At 55.1% G+C, this 18,631-nt stretch overlaps 3 protein-coding genes across 3 annotated transcripts in view; all 3 read right to left on the reverse strand.

Moving 5' to 3' along the window:
* Positions 1-595: 595 nt before the first annotated feature.
* On the reverse strand, positions 596-8,456 carry PIP5KL1 (phosphatidylinositol-4-phosphate 5-kinase like 1). Its single transcript, XM_006181873.2, has 10 exons — positions 8,379-8,456; positions 7,334-7,537; positions 6,129-6,179; positions 5,778-5,932; positions 5,434-5,558; positions 4,944-4,978; positions 4,798-4,853; positions 3,934-4,046; positions 3,495-3,648; positions 596-1,522 (listed from the first exon to the last, which is right to left on the reverse strand). Exons 1-10 carry the CDS (start codon positions 8,406-8,408, stop codon positions 1,255-1,257), a joined length of 1,191 nt encoding a protein of 396 aa, XP_006181935.2. The 5' UTR covers positions 8,409-8,456; the 3' UTR covers positions 596-1,254.
* A 2,582-nt stretch (positions 8,457-11,038) lies between these two features.
* On the reverse strand, positions 11,039-13,844 carry DPM2 (dolichyl-phosphate mannosyltransferase subunit 2, regulatory). Its single transcript, XM_006181874.3, has 4 exons — positions 13,756-13,844; positions 13,375-13,464; positions 12,512-12,614; positions 11,039-11,715 (listed from the first exon to the last, which is right to left on the reverse strand). Exons 1-4 carry the CDS (start codon positions 13,756-13,758, stop codon positions 11,657-11,659), a joined length of 255 nt encoding a protein of 84 aa, XP_006181936.1. The 5' UTR covers positions 13,759-13,844; the 3' UTR covers positions 11,039-11,656.
* A 2,022-nt stretch (positions 13,845-15,866) lies between these two features.
* FAM102A (family with sequence similarity 102 member A) overlaps positions 15,867-18,631 on the reverse strand; it is a 34,327-nt gene continuing 31,562 nt past the window's right edge. Inside the window, exon 11 of the mRNA XM_006181875.3 lies at positions 15,867-18,587. Within this exon, the coding sequence (XP_006181937.2) occupies positions 18,542-18,587 (46 nt within the window). The 3' untranslated portion in view covers positions 15,867-18,541. The remainder of the gene's footprint in view (positions 18,588-18,631) is intronic.

Consider the following 18,631-nt stretch of genomic DNA (forward strand, 5'->3'; position numbering starts at 1 on the left):
AATTTAGAGATTAGAGTCCCTCTCTCATCAAATAATTAGGTGGGGGCTCCTTCTCTAAGCTCCACAGCCCCATGTTCCTTCATGAGGCTTTGTCACACTGGGTAGCATTTGTCACGGTCACTCCGACTGTGAATTCTGTGGAGGTGGAATCTGCATCTTATTCCACTTCAAGTCCGGATTTCCCAGCAGAGGGTCTGTCACATAGCAGGTGCTCAATAAATATTTAATGAGTTAAATATTTCCATTTTAAAGATTAGACCACTGAAACACAGAGAGGTTTAGCACCTTGCCCTGGTCACACAGCCACCCCCAGAGCGCTCTAGAGGAAAGGCCCACTTGGACATGGTCAGATTGGACTGGGCTCAGAGGCTGAGCTGGAGTTTCCTGGAAGAGGGAGAAGGAAAGATCAGGGACTAAGCAGGCAGTTTGCTTCTCTGCTTACAGTAACGTTTGTGCACCCAGGTCCCTTGATCTGACCACCAACCCCTGACCCCATTTCACAGATGAGAAAAGTGACTCCCAGGGGAGGGTAGAGTTTGCTCAAGATCAATAGTGGACCCCAACAAAATGCTTCCCAGAGCTGCAGGCCCCCCAATACCCCACATTCTCCCACCGGCATCCTTAGAGGAGCATGAGTGAGGGGGCGTTCCCCAGAAGGAGGCCAGTGGACCCTGCTTGAGCCAGGGGCGGGGTGGTTGAGAGGCCTGGGTTCCCAGGCTGGCATTGCCACTTACCAGTGGATAAGCCCCTTAATGTCTCTGGATCTGTTTTCCCATCTGGAAGACAAGGGGGCTGGGCTGGAGCCTCCAGCCTACCCCCATCCCCGATGAGGACAGGGCTGCAGGAGTTGGTGGGTAAGAATACAGGCTCCTGAGTCCAAAAGGCATAGTTGAGTCCTGGTTCCAGCATTTATTGCTGAATGATCTTGCTCAGTCCCTTCACCCCCTGAGCCTCCATCTCATGGTCTGTAAAAAAAAAAAAAAAAAAAAAAAAAAAGGAGAAGAAGAAGAATAGCATTTTTTTTGTTTGTTTTTTGATTACGTTGGCTAAGGTAGGGGAATCCCTGGCACAATGCCCGGCCCAGCAGCGCCATCAAATGAGTTCATAGTATTAGCTAGGGGATGCTGCCCTCTGGAGGCCAACGGGAGTAACATCAGGCGAGGGAAGCCCGACCCGCTGCCGGGGCCAGGCTGGAACCCGCAACCCGCGGAGTGCGCTCATTGTCCAGATGGGGAGAGCACGGCCCGGTGCCGGTCACTCGGTGTGCGCCTCCACCCACTGGCAGAGGCGACGGGCGTAGCGAGCCGGACTGACGGTGGAGAAGGTCCGGCCCGTGTAGCGCAGTGTCTTCCATAGGTGCTCCAGCCGCTTGCGGAGCCCGTAGACCGTGGCGAGGTCCACGACGCCTAGGAAATAGCGTTGCTCCGGCCCGTCCAAGATGTGTAGGGCGTTGGGGGCATCGGGCAGCAGCCGGCGGTTCTGGGCTCCCGGCTCCTCTGGGCTCTGTACCCCTCGCAAAGACCTGCGGCCAGACAGGTAGGTGAGGTTGCCGCCTCCTCCAGGGAGCCCCAGCCAATGAACTGGATCATTCCCACACGTACTGCGTGCCCAAGCCAGCGACGTCAGATAAACTGGATAGCTGAGTAAAGTGCAGTTGATGGTCTATAGCTTAGCTGCCCATTACGCAACCACCAGCCTGTCACTGGCCACTAAGCACTTAAATGTGGCCAGCCCTAATTGAGATGTGCAATAAGTGTAAAATACATGCTGAATTTCCAAGACAGTATGAGAAAAAGAATGTAAAATATCATAAATGTTATATATTGATTAGGTAATAAAATGATCAAAAATTGGAGTGTATGAAGTAAATGAAAGATATTATTTAAATTATTTTTACCTATTTCTTTTTAGTTTTTAAAAAGACGCTACTAGAAAATTTTAAACTGCCTGTGTGGCTCGAATTAAATTTCTATTTAGCACTGCGCAGTGCTGGTCTAGAGCATACAGGTCACCCAGAATCTGGTTCTGCACTTTCGTGCCACATTATTTTGGGTAAATCCCATATTTGGGTATTTCCTAACTTTCTCTTTGGGGTCATCCAACCCTGGAAGTTTCAGGGTGGCAGAAGTGAAACTTTGCAAACAAAGTCCAGCCTCAGTTTGCATATGGCGTGTCTTTTTGTCTCAGATTGTCTTCCAAATCAGAAGATGCCTTTAGCTGGGCCCCCAATCCCAGCCAGAAAGAAGCAGGTTCAATTCCCTAACTTTGTCCTCCTGTGGTGGTGGTAGTGAGAGGGTGGGGGTGGGTCTCTGAGGACTTTATTCCTGACCTACTCAGGTTTGGGGGGAAATAAGCCAATCAAAGACAAGCTCTGCCTAGGCACTGACCAATCAGAACCCAATGGTCCGGGAGCCAGATAGAGCACTGGTACCCTCTGCAGTGCTATGGTTAACCTTGGAGGAGGAGAGTGTGGTTCCGAATGAGAGGATGGGAACTAGGTGATGGTGGGACTGCGGCAGTGGCCATTTACCAGGTAGCACCGAAATATTTCAATAGAACAACAACCATTGTATGCAAACTTGGGTTTACTGGCTGAATGACAGCTGTAATCTATGCAGCAGCTGAGGCAGAGGGCAAGGGAGAAGCCAACCCATCTTGAATGGACAAATTTGGGGGGTTCTGTACCCCATGGCAGGCATTCCACCATCTGGTCAGGACTTGCCCACCAAGCCACAGGTTTCGTGGGGAGCCATTACCCTGGGTTGTGCTCAAGCCTCCAAAGGGTGGGGCTGGGGGCTGGGTGAGTGGACATAATTTTTCACTCTTCTTGTCCAACCACCAGATCAATGGACTTATTTCCTTTAAGTGCCTATCTTAAAGGCACTGTGTAATTCTGTTCAACCACAAAGGTGGGCCTTGGAGGATTGAAATCCAACTAACCAAGTACTAATATGAATCATTAGAAGTCATTCTACGACTTCATGTCCTCTCTCTGAGGTTCAGTTTTCACTTCTCTAAAATGGGAATGATCCCTACCTCTCAATGAGGCCCACAGTCAGCATGTAAGGATGGGGGCATACAAGAGGAAGACACCAGGATGATGCTGCCGGTGGTGATGACCTCAGGGTCCTCGAAGTAGAATCACTGGGTTAAGGGGCAAGGACTCTTTCTAAAGCAAAACTTAAATAGATCTGGAACCTTCAGTGACTCCACATCCCCTTCTGGAAAATGGGCAGATTCTTCAAATCAGCACTGAAGCTCTTGTCCAACTGGACCTCACCTGTTCTTTTCCCTGCTGTGGTTCCCACTACCCCTGCCAGCCAGGTTTCTCCAGCCCTCCACCCTGCATGCTTACACACACACATACACACAGGTATACATAAACACTGTACTTTTCAGTCTTCAGGTCTTTGCCTGTGCTGTTTCCTCATCACACCATCTGTCTTTCCCATGCTCTCATCACCTCATTCTTGCTGTTGCCTCTGGGGGCCCACCTGGCTGTGCGGAATATGAGGCTCCTGCCCAGGCCCCTCTCATCATCATGGAGACGCTGGAAGGCCATGAGGAGGCTGTAATCTAGCACGTTGAGCTCCCGGAGGAAGGCAGTGTCCAGTTCCATCTGGCGGAGGAACCAGCTCCGCTGGGGCCCTGCCAGAGCATCAGTGCCCCCACCTGAGTGCTCATTCTGTGCCAGACAAGGTGCTGAGGGCTCCACATGCATCTGCCCCGGGAGGGCAGGTGTCATTACTGTTCCATTTCACAGATGAGGAAACTCCTCTGTAATTTGCCTGGGTCACCTAGCTATAAAGTCGTGGCACTAGGATTCACTATCTGATTCCAAAATCTGGGCTCTTAATGACTCAGGCCAGGGACACCCTTCCAACTTCATTCTAAATGGAAGAAGAGCAGGCAATAACCACCCCTATGGCTCACCCAGGTTGATGGTCTTGCCCTGAAAGTTGAGGTCTTTCAGTACCAGGACGAGGGGGCTACCCTCAGGGGCAGGCTCCACCCAGCGGCTCACCTCACAGCCCTTGATGTCATACCTGGGTGGGGTAAAGCAGTGGGGTGGGGGGAGAGAATTCAACTTTACACGGATTTGAGACACACAGGGAACCTCACACGGTGAAAGGGCGCCCACTGGGTGACCGTTCACATCCTCAGCAACGCCATTCCATTATTGTCCCCGTGTTAGAGACGAAGAAAAACGTTCAGAGAGCTGTTTTTTGTGCTGTTGTTTGATTTGCCCAAGACCACACAGTGAGTAAAGAGCAGAGCATGGATTCCCACTCAGGAGCCTTGGACACTTTACCCCTGCCTGTGCCTGCCTCCTAGCACCCTGTCATCCTTGGCATGTCCCCGACACAGGGATCCAAACCCTAGATGGCATAAGAGAGGACATAAGGGAAGCCCACGGCCCTGCGGGAGCACCAGTGGGGAGCTTGCTGGCAGAGTCAGGGCCAGGAGGATCAGAGGGCCATGTGCGATCAGAGGCTGGGTCTGAATCCCTGCTCCTTACGCAGTAGCTGAACGGATTTCCCCTCCTCAGTTTCTTAGGGATGTTAAGGACGCCTACTGCTCAGAGCTGTTCTGGGAATAAGGGAGATAATGAATGCAAATGGCTCAACACAGTGCCCCAAGGCATACTGAGTACTCCAGAGACACCGGTCGTGGGTATCATTCTCCGACCCATCAGGAGATCTTAGGAACATCCCTTCTCCTCCCTGGGCCTCAGTGAGCGTGGGTGCTTCAGGGAGTACATTCCAGGTGGGGCCAGGGCCCGGGGAGCCAACTCACCTCTCTGAGATGCGGCTGGCGGGATAGAAGACACTCTGCATGATGATGAAGTATTTCTGGGGACGGGGGTAGGGAGTGAGGGAGGACAGGATCTCATCCTCCAGCCGCCCCCTCTGGCCCGGCCCCCTCGCCTGGGCCTCACCCACCTTCTTTCCCCGGGCCACCCGCAGACTGTACACTCCTGGAAGGGAGAGGGCGCCAGGTGAGAGCCGCAAACTCGACAACCCTGGGTCCTTCCCGGCCCAGTCCCAATTCCGGACCACGCCTCCTTCTTGAGATCTGCTGCATCCCAAGCCCACCCCTCCAGACCGCGCCTGTAGATGTATCCTCCTCCTGGGACCGTCCAATCCCAACACCGCCCCCTTTGGGCCCCGTCCCGGGTCTTGGCCCCGCCCGCTCCACTGACACACATTCTCCAGTCTTCCCTTACACTGTCTAGGACACACCTCCCACCCCCCTACAATGAACTTTGCCTCTAGCTGGCCCGGTCACCCGTCCAGTCCTTTCCACCCTGCCCGAGCTCAAGTCACCCACGCCCCGCATCCTGGAACCCCGCTACTCCCTGGCCCCTCCCCTTCTCGCCCTCTCTTCCCCCCTCCCCTCGTCCCGCAGTCCCGGGTCCCTGGCGGGTCGTACCCAGCAACCGCGCAAGCAGTGAGTGCGGGTGCCTCTGCAGGTGCTGCACGTAGCGGGGCAGGTGGGTGAGCAGCGCCTGCACCTCCTGGCGCTGCTGGGTCTTCAGGAAGAAGCGTTGGTCGTGGCTGAGGGGCGAGAGGAAGAGGTCACTGACCAGCGGGAGCTGGAGCGGACTCCCCACCGCCCCTCTCGCCTCCTGCCGTGGCCCTCAGCCTCTCCTCCAACATCTGACATCTATCTGGCCCTGATCCTCCCTGATTTGGCAATTCTGTTTCTCTCCCCAAGCACCGCCCTCCACCCGGGATACCACTCCCACCCCTTCCTGACTCCTGCCACCAGCTCACGACAGGAAGAAGCTGGCCTTGCTCTTGGAAGTGCTGAGGAACTGCAGGTAGGGGCCGCCGGGGCCCAGTGCGGCCTGATAGTCCTCCTCCGCCAGGCCTAGGGATCGCCGCAGCCGGGCAAAGGCCGGACCAGCCAAGGTGCCCAGCTCAAAGCCCTGCGGAGAGGAAGAGCATCCCCAAGTGTCGACCCGGCCCAAGTGTGTGCAGCTGGCCCCAGTGCAGGAGGGTCAGGGGAAGCACACTCTTCCTGCAAGGCCCTGGGATAAGCCATCACTCCCACTGTGCAGATGGAGAAACTGAGGAGGAGACCAGAAAATACTCCCTCCCATTCAGCAGTCTTGGGCTTCCTACCTCATGAACCTGGATCAGGACCTCGGAGAAGTCCTCCTCAGTAGGCGGTCCCTGCAGCAAGGAGCAGAGAGGATCTGGGCAAGCCTTAGCCCCACATTACCAGTCCCAGGGTCTCCAAGCCTCCTGTACTCAGCCTCACCCGCCTTCTCCCAATTGATTCCTTCAGCCAGTGGGGACGACTCCCCGTGTGCCTGAGTTGGGTAGACGGACTGCCAGCCCTCCCAGAGCTGGAGGAAGGATGAGAGCTACCAAGGCAGGTCCTAGGTGTGTCTCATCCACTACTGGGTCCCCAACACTAGGCTCTGAGTTAGAGCCTGGCACATGCGCCCAACACACATTGGGCAAGTGATGCAGGGTGCTGTCCTGGTAAAAGGGATGATGGCCTTGAAGGCAAGGCACCTGCCTGATGCAGCCTAGGAGGAGCAGGATCAGGGAAAGCTTCCTGGGGAAGGTGCTGAAATCTGTGCTCATAGCAGTGGGAACAGCCATGGTGGCCACCGAGAAGGGAAGGAGGGCCCAGGTGGCTGAAGCGAGTAAGGGAGGGATGGACTGAGAAAGAGGCTGGACAGTTGGCCCTTGGGCTTGAACCAGCAGGATCCTGAGGCCATGCTGAGTATTGAGGAGTCACAGAAGATTCTGAGCAGGTGATGAGACTTAGAGGACTCCTACACTGTCCCTGGAACTCCAGGTCTCTACCAGGACCTGGCTTGTAGGTTGTGGTCACACTGTGCACATGTGTGCACACACACAAACAACACACATCTCACTTGGGCCTTCCAGCTGCTGAGCTTGCAGTGGGTGATCCTTTCTGCTGAGCCAGCCTGGCCCCAGCCTGAGCTCCAGGGAGGATGGGCCAGGCTGGTGGGGTGGGGGCAGGGTCCCTTCTCAAACATACACCCTGGCAGAACTAGGAGGGCCTCAGAGACCAAGGAGTACAATCTCTTCCACCCATTATACAGCTGGGGACACTGAGGCCCAAAGAGAGGCAGAGACCCACCTAGAATCACACAATTCCTCACGCCCCCAACACACCCTGGGCTTTCTGGCTTCCTGGCCTCAGCCCCCACCCCAGAATGCCCCACCCTGCACCAAGCCCCTGCTTTCCTCTCCTTCTAGACTGCTCTGATCCCCAATCCTGTGGTTTTAGCAGGACAGGGCATCAGCCTGGTCTTGCTGTCAGTACTTGGGACAGACTGGCCACTCACCGTGGGTGGGTGGTCCATGGACACTTGAGTGGCAGCCCACAGCCCTGCCTGCATCATACACGTCAGCTGGTGCAGCTCATGCCCTGGGCCAATCTCAAACAGGCCCAAGCGAGACTGCTTGTCCCGTAGCCGCCAGAGGAGGCCACGGCGGCTGGAGCTTGAGGTGGTTGCTCTGCGTCCAGCCTCTGGGGAGGGGGCCAGGACCTGAGGTGGAAGGTACCAGAAGCAATTGTGGCAGCAACCCACAAGGGAAAGACCCCGGTGTGAGTCCCACCTTCACGGCTTGTCAGCCCTCCTCTCATTACTCTCTGCCTCAGTTTCCTCAGTTGTAAAATTCAGATAATGCTAGGAACCACCTCACTGGGTGTTGTGAGGAGACAGCACCTGGCATGCAGTCAGCACCCAAAATAATGATGGTTATTTTGTCGATAGGTAGAGCATTCATTTTGCAGCCAAACCTGGCCCAAGACTGACTGTCTCTTACCTGCTGTGTGACCTTAGGTAAATCACCTAACCTTTCTGCACCTTTTCTCATTTGTAAAATGAGAACTATGAAAACTCCTTCGTGGCAGATTAACTGTTGTTACTGCTGAGTTTGAGCTCTGTGCACAAGAACTCCTAATAGTAGGAGCTATGATGTCAGTGATTCAGTCGTCTATTCCGCTGGGCTATGCTGAGTTCCTCCAGGCCAGCGCGGAGGGTCAGCACAAAGCTGAAATTATAGCTGTTGACCCATTAGCAGTGGGCACCCACCATATGCCCATCACTGGCTGAGAGCTTGACCTCAGAACATCCCTATGAAGCAGAAGCTTTTATTATCGTATCCATTTTCCCGATGAGGAAACTGAGGAAGTTCTTAGGGGATACCCGCCAGACTCCCCCCATTCAGACCTGCAGCCCCATGTGGGGCGTGTCCTGGTCCCGGTTCAGCGCAGGACCCCTCCTGGATTTGGATGAGGGTGTGTCAGTTCCCCAAGGGGAGGGAAGGCCCGAACCCTGCCCTCCAACCCTTTCCTTTCCTGCCCTCTCTCGGGTCTGCACCTACCTCTCGGGGCCGTGGGCTCGGCGCGGCCATCGCCCCCGCAGCAGCTTCCCGGGCTCTGGCCGCGTCCCCTGCCGCCGGGCTGCCCCGCTGCAGGAGCCAGGCCCCGCCCCTGCTTCTGGGTCGACCAATCGCTCGGTGCCGGTCACGGCTGCACCCAATCCGTGCGGGGACGCCGGCGGTCGCCCGCGGATCCCGCCCCCGGGGCTGCAGCATCCTTCAGACCGCGGTCCAGGGCAGGGCGGGGCCGCTGAGAGTTGGTCAAGGCCCCCCGGGGTGTGGGGAGGAAGGCGGGAAGACCCCCTCATTCCCTTTCTGGGGTGGGAGACTCAGGTCTCGGGACCGCTCGAGGAGGCGGGTAACCTGAATCTAGTCCCGCCCACCCACTCTGGCGTGAAATTCCCACAGACCGTATTCCGGGTGAGGAAACTTAAGGTCCAGAGAGAAAAGTCACTACCTCCAGGTCACACGGGAAGTCAGGGGCATGCATTCATTCAATACGTACTTTGAACACTCACTATTGGCCAGGAGCAGTGTAGGCTCCGAGGGATTTGGGGGTGAGTGAGAGGAACATAGCTGCCGGCGTGAGCTTTTAAAAGCATCAATCAGATGATGTCACTCTCATGCTTGAAGCCTCCAGCGGCTTCCCATGGCCTCGGAACAAACTCCAAACCCTTCGGCATGGCCCGAGGCTCATCTGCACACTCTCCAGCCCCATTTCAACTCACTCCCCCTACACCCACCACACAGCCACAGGGGCTCCCTGCTGGGCCTTGGCCACCAAACTCTTTCACACCTCCAGGCTCCTGCAGGTACTGTTCCCTCTGCCTGAAATCCTTTCCCTCTAGATTTTATTTGCTTTATTCCTTATCCCTTGCCCGATTCTAAGTGTCCCCTCCCCTCAGTCATGATCACATCACCTTGTTTTATTTTCATCACACTTAACACCGTCAGACTGTCTTGTTCATTTATTTATTACATCTTCTCTCCTACCCCACCCTACCCCTCACCCCAGAGTAGGAGAGCCAGGAGGGCAGGAACCATGCCAGACTTGTTTTTTTCTGGCTCAGTACCTGGGCCACTGGCTATCATGCAGTCAGACTGGAGGAGGCCACTGTGGGCTGGGGAGAGCAGTGAAGAAGCCTTCTGTGATTTAGGGCAGAGGATGTGTGCATCAGGAAAGTGATGGGGGGAGAGAGAAGAAAAGGGATTTGGAGTCGTGTGGATGTGGGGGTGGAAGAGGAAAGGCAAAATCACTTATGTCTGCCAGGCTTCTGGCTGGGGGGGTCAGGGACACAGGATGATGATGATGCCAGTCATGAGAAAGGGCCTGGCTTGAGAGGAGAGCCAGATTTGTGCGGGGGTAGGGGGAGTCTGAAAATTCAGATCACGACAGGGTGAATTTGAGATGCTGCTATCACATCCGATGCGGATGTCCGGTGGGTGGCTGGTACATGTGCAGTTAAGTACATTGGGGCTCAGGAGAAAGCTGGGCTGGAGGTGAACCTGGGTAAGGATGAGGTTACCTATAAGGCTGGGGTGAAAAGGCCTGTGACCTTGTCCTGAGGAACCCGCCTTCTCACAGGAGAACAGAGGAGCATAAGTGAGACATAAAGTAGGAGAATGAGTCAGCCAGTGTCTGAGGGTGCACCCAGGGGGGATGTCACAGGAGGGGTCAAGGAAACATGCTTTGGATTTAAAGACTAGATGTCACTGGTGGTCTGAGTGCAGCCCTCCTGGAATACTGTGAGGTGAGAAAATACAAACAGCTGGTACAGACACTCTTTTGGGAAGTCTGGCTGTAAAGAGGAGAGAGGGGGGAGGGACCTGGATGGAATTATCAGGTTGATAGAGGGGCTCTTAAATGGAGCCTGTAAGATGTTCATGAAACTCTGGGAGGACCTTGTTGAGAAGAGCTTGTTCCCTTGAGAGGGATCATCAGACAGGAGGCTCGTGCTATAGCTGTGGGAGAGGACAGGACCCAGAGCCCAGGTGGGCAGCTCTGCCTGGACTGGAGGATGGGGAGAAGGCAGGACAGGTAAGGACATGGCAGGTGAGCCTGCCGTTGGTCTCTTTTTCCTGATGAGGGGGACATCTCCACTAACTGGAGGGAGAATGAATGTCCCAGGTGAGAGGGGAGGGAGCCTTACGCTAGGCATGGTGAATGAGAGAGCTGGCTGCCCAGAGGGACATGGTGGGATTGCTGGGGACTAGGGCTGGGGCCTGTGCCAGTCCACCTGAACACAGTGGAACCAGCCCAGCTCTGGCCCCCAGCAGCCCTCACTGCCTCAGAGCCATGCTATGTTGGGCCGCCCGGTATAACAGATGGGCTTTTAGGGGACCAGCCTAAGGATCTTTAAAATCCCATGCTGGCTGGGCTGGCATGGGGGAAGCATGGTAGCGGCTGATGTGGTGCCTGGCGCGCCTGGCACTGCCACGCCTCCATGAACTCCCCAGCCATGAACTGCACCAGGCCAGACCCACATTTGTCCTGGCTCCCGTTTTATCCTGTCTTCACCACAGGCATGATCCAGGAGACCCCTGAGGCAACCTCATTGCACAAACCAGGGTCTCTTAACCTGAGACCAATGCAGAGGCCAGCTCCTAGCCCTCTCCAGCCCCAGAGCAGTCCCGATCCCCTGGTCAGGGATGAAACTCAGACAAACACACCATCAACATTTATTGTTCAGCTCTCCCCAACAAGCCAGTACTGGGGTTGGGGGACTGGGCCTGGGGGGCTGGGCCTCCACAAGAAGCGGTCGATCTGGGGGCCTGGTGTGGCCACCCTAATGTGTCCTGAGGCCTGGAGGTGGTCCTGGGGCCTGTCAGCCCTAGGCTTTCCAGGTCCAGAAATCCTGTGGGGTCTGGGGCTATGTCAGACCCAGGAAAGCTGCCTTGGAGGAGGAGCAGGACATGTGGGGAGAGGTCACATGATGCCCCAGAACCTGCCAAATCCAACAACAGCATGTGACAGGAGGGAAACTGAGGCAAGAGTGCAGAACCCAGAGGAAAAAGTAACCAAGAGTCTGAAGGTGAGGTGGGGAGGGCCAGCATCTTTCAGATCCTGAGCCAGAAGGGGTGAGGGGGAACTTTCAGGTACACCTTCCTCCTGGTTTCTGGACGAGTGAGCAGGGGAGGAGCAGGGGCTCTGGCCAGTCAGGATGAGTCCTGAGCAGCTCCATCCCACAGGGGTGCCTGCATGGGTCCTGTGGGCTCCCACCCTTGGTCTGCCCTGGAGAAGAAGCAGAGAAGGGGCTGGCAGCTTCATCCCTGCTGGGCCTTCACTGAGCCTTTTTGGTCACCTTCTGGTTCTTCAGCATCACGTAGGTGATGAACAGTCCTGGAATATACAGACCAGAAAGGTAAGATCCCAGCTGGGGGTTGCTGGGAGGCCAGAGCAGGACACAGTATGGCAGAATGACCCTCACATGGGGCGAAGCATCTACCCAAGCATCCTCCAGACCACCTGGGCATCTCCCTAGTCATTCATCAAGCCACGCATTTGCCCACATTCATTCAACAAACATCAGCTAAGTGGCTACGACAGGCAACTTGCTGAGTCTAGTGTTTCCAATTCTACAGGGAATAAGATCCATTCAACTATCCATCTGCTCACTCAGTCAACCACCTGTCCACCTCCCTACCCGCCCACTCAGCATCCATCATCCACCCACCTCCCACCCCCATCATCCAGATATCTGACTGGTGACTCATCCAAACCATTTTCTTGAGCACCAACTCAGTGCCATAGCCTGAGCCAGGGGCTGAGGACACAGTAATGATGAAGACACAGTCTCTGCCCCTAGGAAGCCCACAGACTAGACCCTGGAAGACAGAGGGTGCAAGACTCATGAGCCAGGGTGACAATCGGGTGAGAGGTGATGGAGGTGCTCTCTCCACAGTGGTGGTGGAGAGAGCAGGAAAAAGGAGACATCCTTTTAGAGTCCAATGAGCCTGAGGCATCGAGAAGACTGACTTGCAGCCCAGAAGGAAGAACAGGGAAACCCCAGGTGTGAGCTGGGGACAAAGAGGCTTAAGCAGATGTACAGCAAGTACCAAAGTGCAGCAGCATGTTCAGGGGTGGAAGAGGGTCTGGGGGCCCCTCAGACACCCTACCCAGGGTTGGGGGAACTTACCCACAAACAGGAGCAGCAGGAGACCAGCGGCCAGTGGGATGGCAACAGCATAGGCTCGGGGCAGGAAATACTTGTGGATGACATGCTGACTGTCGATGAATGGCTGGCATCGAGGGCAGAGCTCTGGTGAGCATTCCTCGCCCTGCCCACCTCCCCAAGCTCAAACATCCCACCTCCTCCATCTCAGGGGCCGATCCCATCAAAGCACCAAGACTGCATTTGTTTTTAAGATGATGGCATTTTGGGTGACTTGATTTGTTTCCTTCCTTCATTTGTTTAGTAGTTGTGCACTGGGCACTTGCCTGGTGCCTGCCCTAAGTTGGTGCTGGGGACCTGGCAAGGAGCAGAAGACAAAGGACTTGCCCTAAGGCCCCCACAGTCTAGCATGGGAAAATGAAGACTCCTCAAATGGTTCCCAGCCTTGGGCTCCAAGCTCTTCTTTACTAACATTTTTCTCCAAAGGATACCAAATTCTGCAAGATTTTGCCTTCCAAACACACTGCCCTTTTTAAAGCAGTAACCAACAAATTTTCCCACAGGGGTTAAAGAAAATCCTAAAAACTCTCACAAAATCCACTGGCACTTGTCATGTCCAGAAGCCCACAGATAACCAGGACTAGAGGCAAAGCAAATCCAGAACAGGACTTTGTTTTGACACTTCTCCCTGAGCCTTAGCTTCCTCATCTATAAAATGGGGACACCGCTAGTACCCTCTTCATAGTGCTGTTCTGGAGCTTTCATGAGATATGCAGGTAAAGCACCAAGCACAGTGCCTGTCACACTGTAGCTGCTTAAATGATGTTAGGAGTTGGCTTCAAGATCCAGGGGTGGGTGGTGAGAGAGGGCGGGGGAAGCACACATACCAAGAGAATTACCCAGGCGGTGTAGTAGGTGAAGATGATCAGGCTAACGGCGACGAGGCCGAGTCCCACCACCTGGTCAGTCCCCGTGGCCTGGAGAAAAGGGAGAGCTCAACTGAGGAAGTGACCCTTCATTTAGGTGCACTAATGGAGAGGGGCGTAGCAGTCTGATTACGCCATTCAGTCAACAGACGTATCTGACGTGGCTGACTAGGCATCAATTTTTAGGCCGGGAGAGAGAGTGCCGGGCCAAGGCGTTATCACCCGTACGATGGGCCGGCGGGAAAGCGATCCCAGCTCCGAGTGCTCAAGCCCTAGCTCCTGAGCAGACCCAGGACCTCACCCCTAGACGCCCCCACGCCCAGCAATCCGCTCCAAGCTCACCATCTCCCCGGCGCTTCGGCACGGGAGCACTACACCACATCTGGTTCCGGATCCGGGCCCTTCTGGCCTTGGGCCGCGGAGCACGCCGGGAGTCGTAGTCCTTAGGCCGGTCCAGGAGCAGATTGCCCAAGACAGGTGGGCACCGCCTCCCCGTTTGCATGTCGGGAAATGTAGTTTCTCAAGGGCATTGTGGGACATGTTCCCGAGTCTCCGGGAATGGGATGGAGTGGCGAACCTAGACCGACCGGCACTCGTGGCCTCAGTCCTGTCGAACTCACCCCAGGAAACAAGCCCATCTCTCAATATCCCAGAGCCCCAAAGTCAGAGCAGAATGTGGGTGGAGTGAAGGAAGTCCCATTTTTCAGATGGGGAAAAAAAATGAGTCTCAGAGAAGGGCGAGGACGTGCAGATCACAATCCAAGTCAGTGATGAAGCCTACTCCAGAACCCGAGGGCCCTATTTCCTGGTCCCGAGGCCCTAACTTGTCTGTTGAGGGTGCAGAAAACGTTCACCACAGGGCCTGGGGTGGGAGAAGGAGGGGCTGGCCGGAGCTTTCACGGTTGGAGATTTTGATTGGCTGACCCTTAGGGTGTCCTCTCTTCACTGCAGGAATGAGGCCAGGTTGACCCTCCCAACCCTCACTGTCTCCCTCTTGGGCTCTGGGTCTTGTGGCAGCCCAGACATATCTTAGGACTGGCCCGGTGTGCAGGCCCCTCCCCAGGCTTGGAGGCCTGATCATCTTTGCTGTCCCCTCCAGCTCCAAGGTCTGGAATACTGTGTTCCCACAGCTCGTGGGGCCGGCTGCTTCTCATTCATCAGGTCTCACTGGAATGCCACATGTCCCAGGGAAGCGAACTTCACAGCTAGGCAGGGGTTCCATCCTCTGTGTTCCACAGCCCGAAGTGTCACTCCATGATGACATTTGTCACTGCGTTTTAATTAGCTGATTTACTTGTTGATCTGGCCCACCTGAGAGCTCCCTGAGGATAGGGTCTGTGGTCACTGTTGTATCCCCAGTGCCCAGCATATAAGACCTTTAAATCAATCAACCAGCTTTAAGATTTGCTAATTCTGGAACGCTAGAGTAGAGCACCCAGAGACTCCAGGCCTCCTGAGGGGTTATGTGGAAACTCTCTATGTGCTGTCTTCACTTAAAGAGACCGGGGACACGCAGAGATGCAGTCTGAACCCGGCATGGCTTGCTCCTGCTGGCAGCATCATTCTCCTTGGTCATCTGGACCCATCTCTGACTCTGGGGACTGCCCTCTCAAAGCTGAGAGGACCCACCTTTTTACCCCCTACCATTTTGTATACTGTTTTTTTTACATAGCATCACCATGTTCCAAAGGAGCAACCATTTTTTGTGTACAGCCCTATTTTTTCCCTCTGTCTTAGGACAAACTTTGGGCTTAGCCTAGAACAGAAGGGACAGAGAATCAGCATCCAGGGTTTACAGGGGCCGAGTGGGGATCAGCACTGAGATGGGTTGGGGATAATGCAGCGCTGTGGCAAGGACCTGGCCTTGGCTCATCCAAAGTCCTGAGGCTTCCTACCACTTCTGAGCCCACTGAAGGCCCAGGGTGACTTGCCTTTCCCAGAGCTTGGCTAAGTCAGCTTCTCTGTAACTTGATTCAGGGGCAGGGAGTGAAGGGTCCAGGCATGGAGACAGTGCTGACTTGCAGCTTTAGAGGCCAGGAAAATGCTCGGCACCTTCCGCAGGTCAAGCTCCCGGGGCGGTTCCCGGGGCGGTGGAGGGGGCTGTATGCCCACTTTCTCATTTGATCTACAACCCCATTTGCAGCTGAGAAAACTGAGGCAGTTATTTGCCCTCAGGTATGCTTGTTAGAGGCCACCTGACTCTTGGCGGTTAGAACTTGGGCTCTGAGGTCAGAGCTGCCACTTAGGTGTGAGGCTGGCAAGAAACTGCCCTTCTGGGCCTCGGTTTCCTCTCCAGAAATCTGGAGTAATAACAATGGTTAGTTGTGGCTGCAGTCAGGACTTGGAGAACCCTGGCCATCTTCCTCACCCCCAGAACATCACCTTATACATCTGGCTTCTTTCTGATGCCATCTTTGAACCCAAAGTCAACTCAGTAAAACAAAAAACCAACATGCTGTAACAAACAAAAACTGCAACATTTTATTTTTTCCCCAAACCAAAACACTGACACTAGGCTGATTTCCCCTTACAATGTTATTTTCTACAATAGAAGCTGGGACAGAGATACAAACACAGCCCACTGAATCAGGGGGTGGTGGTGGTGGTGGCAATATTCGGTTAGAAATGAGGGGAGTTAAAGAAAAAAAAAAAAAGACCTCCCCTCCCCCCATCTTCCTGCTCCCCTCCCTGAGGGAGGGAACCAGGGACATTCTCCTGGCAGATCATGCCATGTGGTCAGTTTGTGGGGTGACCGAAAAAAAAAAACTAAAAATATTGTAGACCTTTATTTCTTTTCTTTAAATCTAGTAAAAACGTTAAACCATCTTTCAAGAAGATTCCAAACTGGCATTGCATAGACCAATTCCTTTCCAAAAATATCTCTAATATAGTCTTTCTATCTCTCTCTATATATAGGATTTTAAGTCTGGAGCTGTGGGCACCTAGTGGGAATTCACTGAGCTTGAGGGAATCAGAGGGACAAAGAAGGCTCCCACATGGGGATGAGGCCAGGGCTCCAGGCCTCCGGCTCCAGCCAGCATTAATTTGGTTGTGGCCTACTTCTCAGTCTAATACCCTGGCCCAGGGCCTGGCGTGGGAGGATGTGACAGGCTCTGTCTCCTTCTGGGGTGACTGTCACGTTCAGACCTCATCTAGGGTGGGGCTGGGGTTCCTGGCTTGGGGAATTCTCCCCAACAGCACCAAAGCCAGCTATTTTATGCCTAAAGCCCCAGAACTTTGAATCAGACCCCAAATACACCCTGAATGCATCTCCCCACTGGGCTGAGGTCATGCAGACACAGAAGGGAAGGACCGTGTTCCCCCATCTTTCGGGGGCCACTTCACCTGGAGACAGTGCAGTCAGCTCCCTTTTAAAGTGCCAGGGGGGTGTCTGTGGGGCAGGAAGGGACCTGCAGAGCTGACCAGAGCCTTCTCCAGCCAGAGCAAACGCTCCATCCTGCCTCAGCAGGCACCATCTAACATTCAATTTCTAAAAGGGTCAGGGAATTAAAAACAACAGGAATCCTAAAAATGCTCTGGTCCCAATGCCAGGAGGTTCCAAGACCAAGACTCCAATTCTCTTGCCAGTGGGGCAGAAGGCAAGGACCCCTCCCAGCCTGGGGAGGACACCCCCACCCCACCCAGATCCCCAGCCCTGCTGGGACCCAGTCAGCAGGTAGGGAGAGAACAGAACCACCTCCCCTCGCCTGGGGGGAGCAGAAAATACCAAACTGTGAACTCTAAAAGAAAAAGAAAGGAAGAAAAAAGGGGGGGGGGGGGAGGAAGAAGGTACAGGGCTAAGTAAACACCAGCCTGCTGGGTTTATACAAAATGAATGAAACTTAAGAGTGGCAGGGGAGTCTGTCCAGGGACTGGCTGGCAGCCAGAACCCACCTTCAAGGAAGTAACGAGGGTGAGGACCAGGGGAAAGTGCTGAGAGCAGAGGATTTAGCTAGGGGCAGGGGTGGGAGCAGGACCAAACTGCTCCCTACTGGAACCCCCCCCCCCCTTCCCAGGAGGAGGATGCTTTCAGAGGATGGCTGAGGCTTTTCTGGTCAGGAAGCCAGCTCCGGGCCAGTCTAGTCACAGCCCACCTGCCTCTCCAGCATCGGCCCCCGCCTGGGCCAGCTGACCCTGAGGGGAGAGAAAGGGTGCTTTGCTTGCCAAGTCCAGCCCAGCTAGGCCGCTGACCTCCAAGGGCTCAGGAGGCACCTTCCCTGGCTTCCTACAGGAAGCCAGCTGCTCGGGACCCAGCCCCGGGCAGAGGGGGACCAACATCCGCGCTCAGACCTTTCTCAGCATGGGGCTCGGGCCTGAGCTGGAGCTAACTGGAGGGAGGGGAGGCAGTGCCGCGTTCCAGCCGGGCAGCCAAAGCTGGGCCACTGACTGCACAGCAGACAGCGCCCAGGAATCCTCAGAGGGGCAGGTGAGGGCCAGGGGGCTGTGCCGGAGACAAGCATGTGCAAAGTGCAGGCTGCCAGGGCAGCAGGAGAACATTCGTTGCAGGCGGTGTGGGAGGGGGTAAGTGTCTCAGTCTGGAGTGTGGGTGGGGTCTGAGGTCTTGGTTCCCAGGAGGAGGCCGCCAGCAGGTCCCCCAGGACTCAAGGAATGGATAGCTGAAGCACTAAGCAGTCAGAGGGCCATGGTGGCAGGATTCTAGGGGTGGACTGGCCGCCAAGGGCAAGGGAGCAATGGAGCAAGGCCCTGCCAGGGTATGGCCAAGCCAGTGCTCCTGGAGTGAGTGGGGACACAGGACAAGAGGCCCCTTGGCCACATGCATCCTCGTTTGGGCAGGAGCTGCTGCATGCCATCACCGAGGGGCCAGGTGTCTCTCTAGCAGGGCATTCCCCGCAGCTTTGTCCGGCCCACTTGCTTTATGGGCCCATGTGTCCTGCCCTCTAGTGGTTCAGAGGAGAATATTCACAGTGGTGCCCGGGGCCCCAGCGGGCCAAGAGGGTCCCAGCATGGATGGGAGGACAATGGAATGATGCTTTGGGGCTGGAGTGCATGGAGGAGGCACAGATGAGATGTGGCACGGATGGTGATCCGAAGGGGAAGGTCCCTTGTGGAATGATTCGGGTCTGGACGCCCATGAAGGCAGGGCCCTTCTCCAGCCTGGACTGGATCCTCAATGGCTTTCAATCACAACTGGCTCGTAGACCCCAGAGGAGACCCTGCAGGGAGAGAGAAGTCAGCTTGTCCTCCTCTGGGCCAGGTC

This window comes from Camelus ferus, chromosome 4, assembly GCF_009834535.1.
Source record: "Camelus ferus isolate YT-003-E chromosome 4, BCGSAC_Cfer_1.0, whole genome shotgun sequence".
In the NCBI taxonomy this organism is placed as follows: Eukaryota; Metazoa; Chordata; class Mammalia; order Artiodactyla; family Camelidae; genus Camelus; species Camelus ferus.

What these genes read in the sequence shown, in the direction of transcription:
- PIP5KL1 (XM_006181873.2), bottom strand. Translation starts at nt 8,408, where the DNA reads ATGGCCGCGCCGAGCCCACGGCCCCGAGAG. An exon ending in AAGGCCAGCTTCTTCCTGTC is followed by an intron (nt 5,559 to 5,777) that starts GTGAGCTGGTGG and finishes CTCGCCCCTCAG; the next exon opens with CCACGACCAACGCTTCTTCC. An exon ending in GCCAGCCGCATCTCAGAGAG is followed by an intron (nt 4,047 to 4,797) that starts GTGAGTTGGCTC and finishes TACCCCACCCAG; the next exon opens with GTATGACATCAAGGGCTGTG.
- DPM2 (XM_006181874.3), bottom strand. An exon ending in CCGCCTGGGTAATTCTCTTG is followed by an intron (nt 12,615 to 13,374) that starts GTATGTGTGCTT and finishes CCTCGATGCCAG; the next exon opens with CCATTCATCGACAGTCAGCA. An exon ending in CCTGCTGCTCCTGTTTGTGG is followed by an intron (nt 11,716 to 12,511) that starts GTAAGTTCCCCC and finishes TGTATATTCCAG; the next exon opens with GACTGTTCATCACCTACGTG.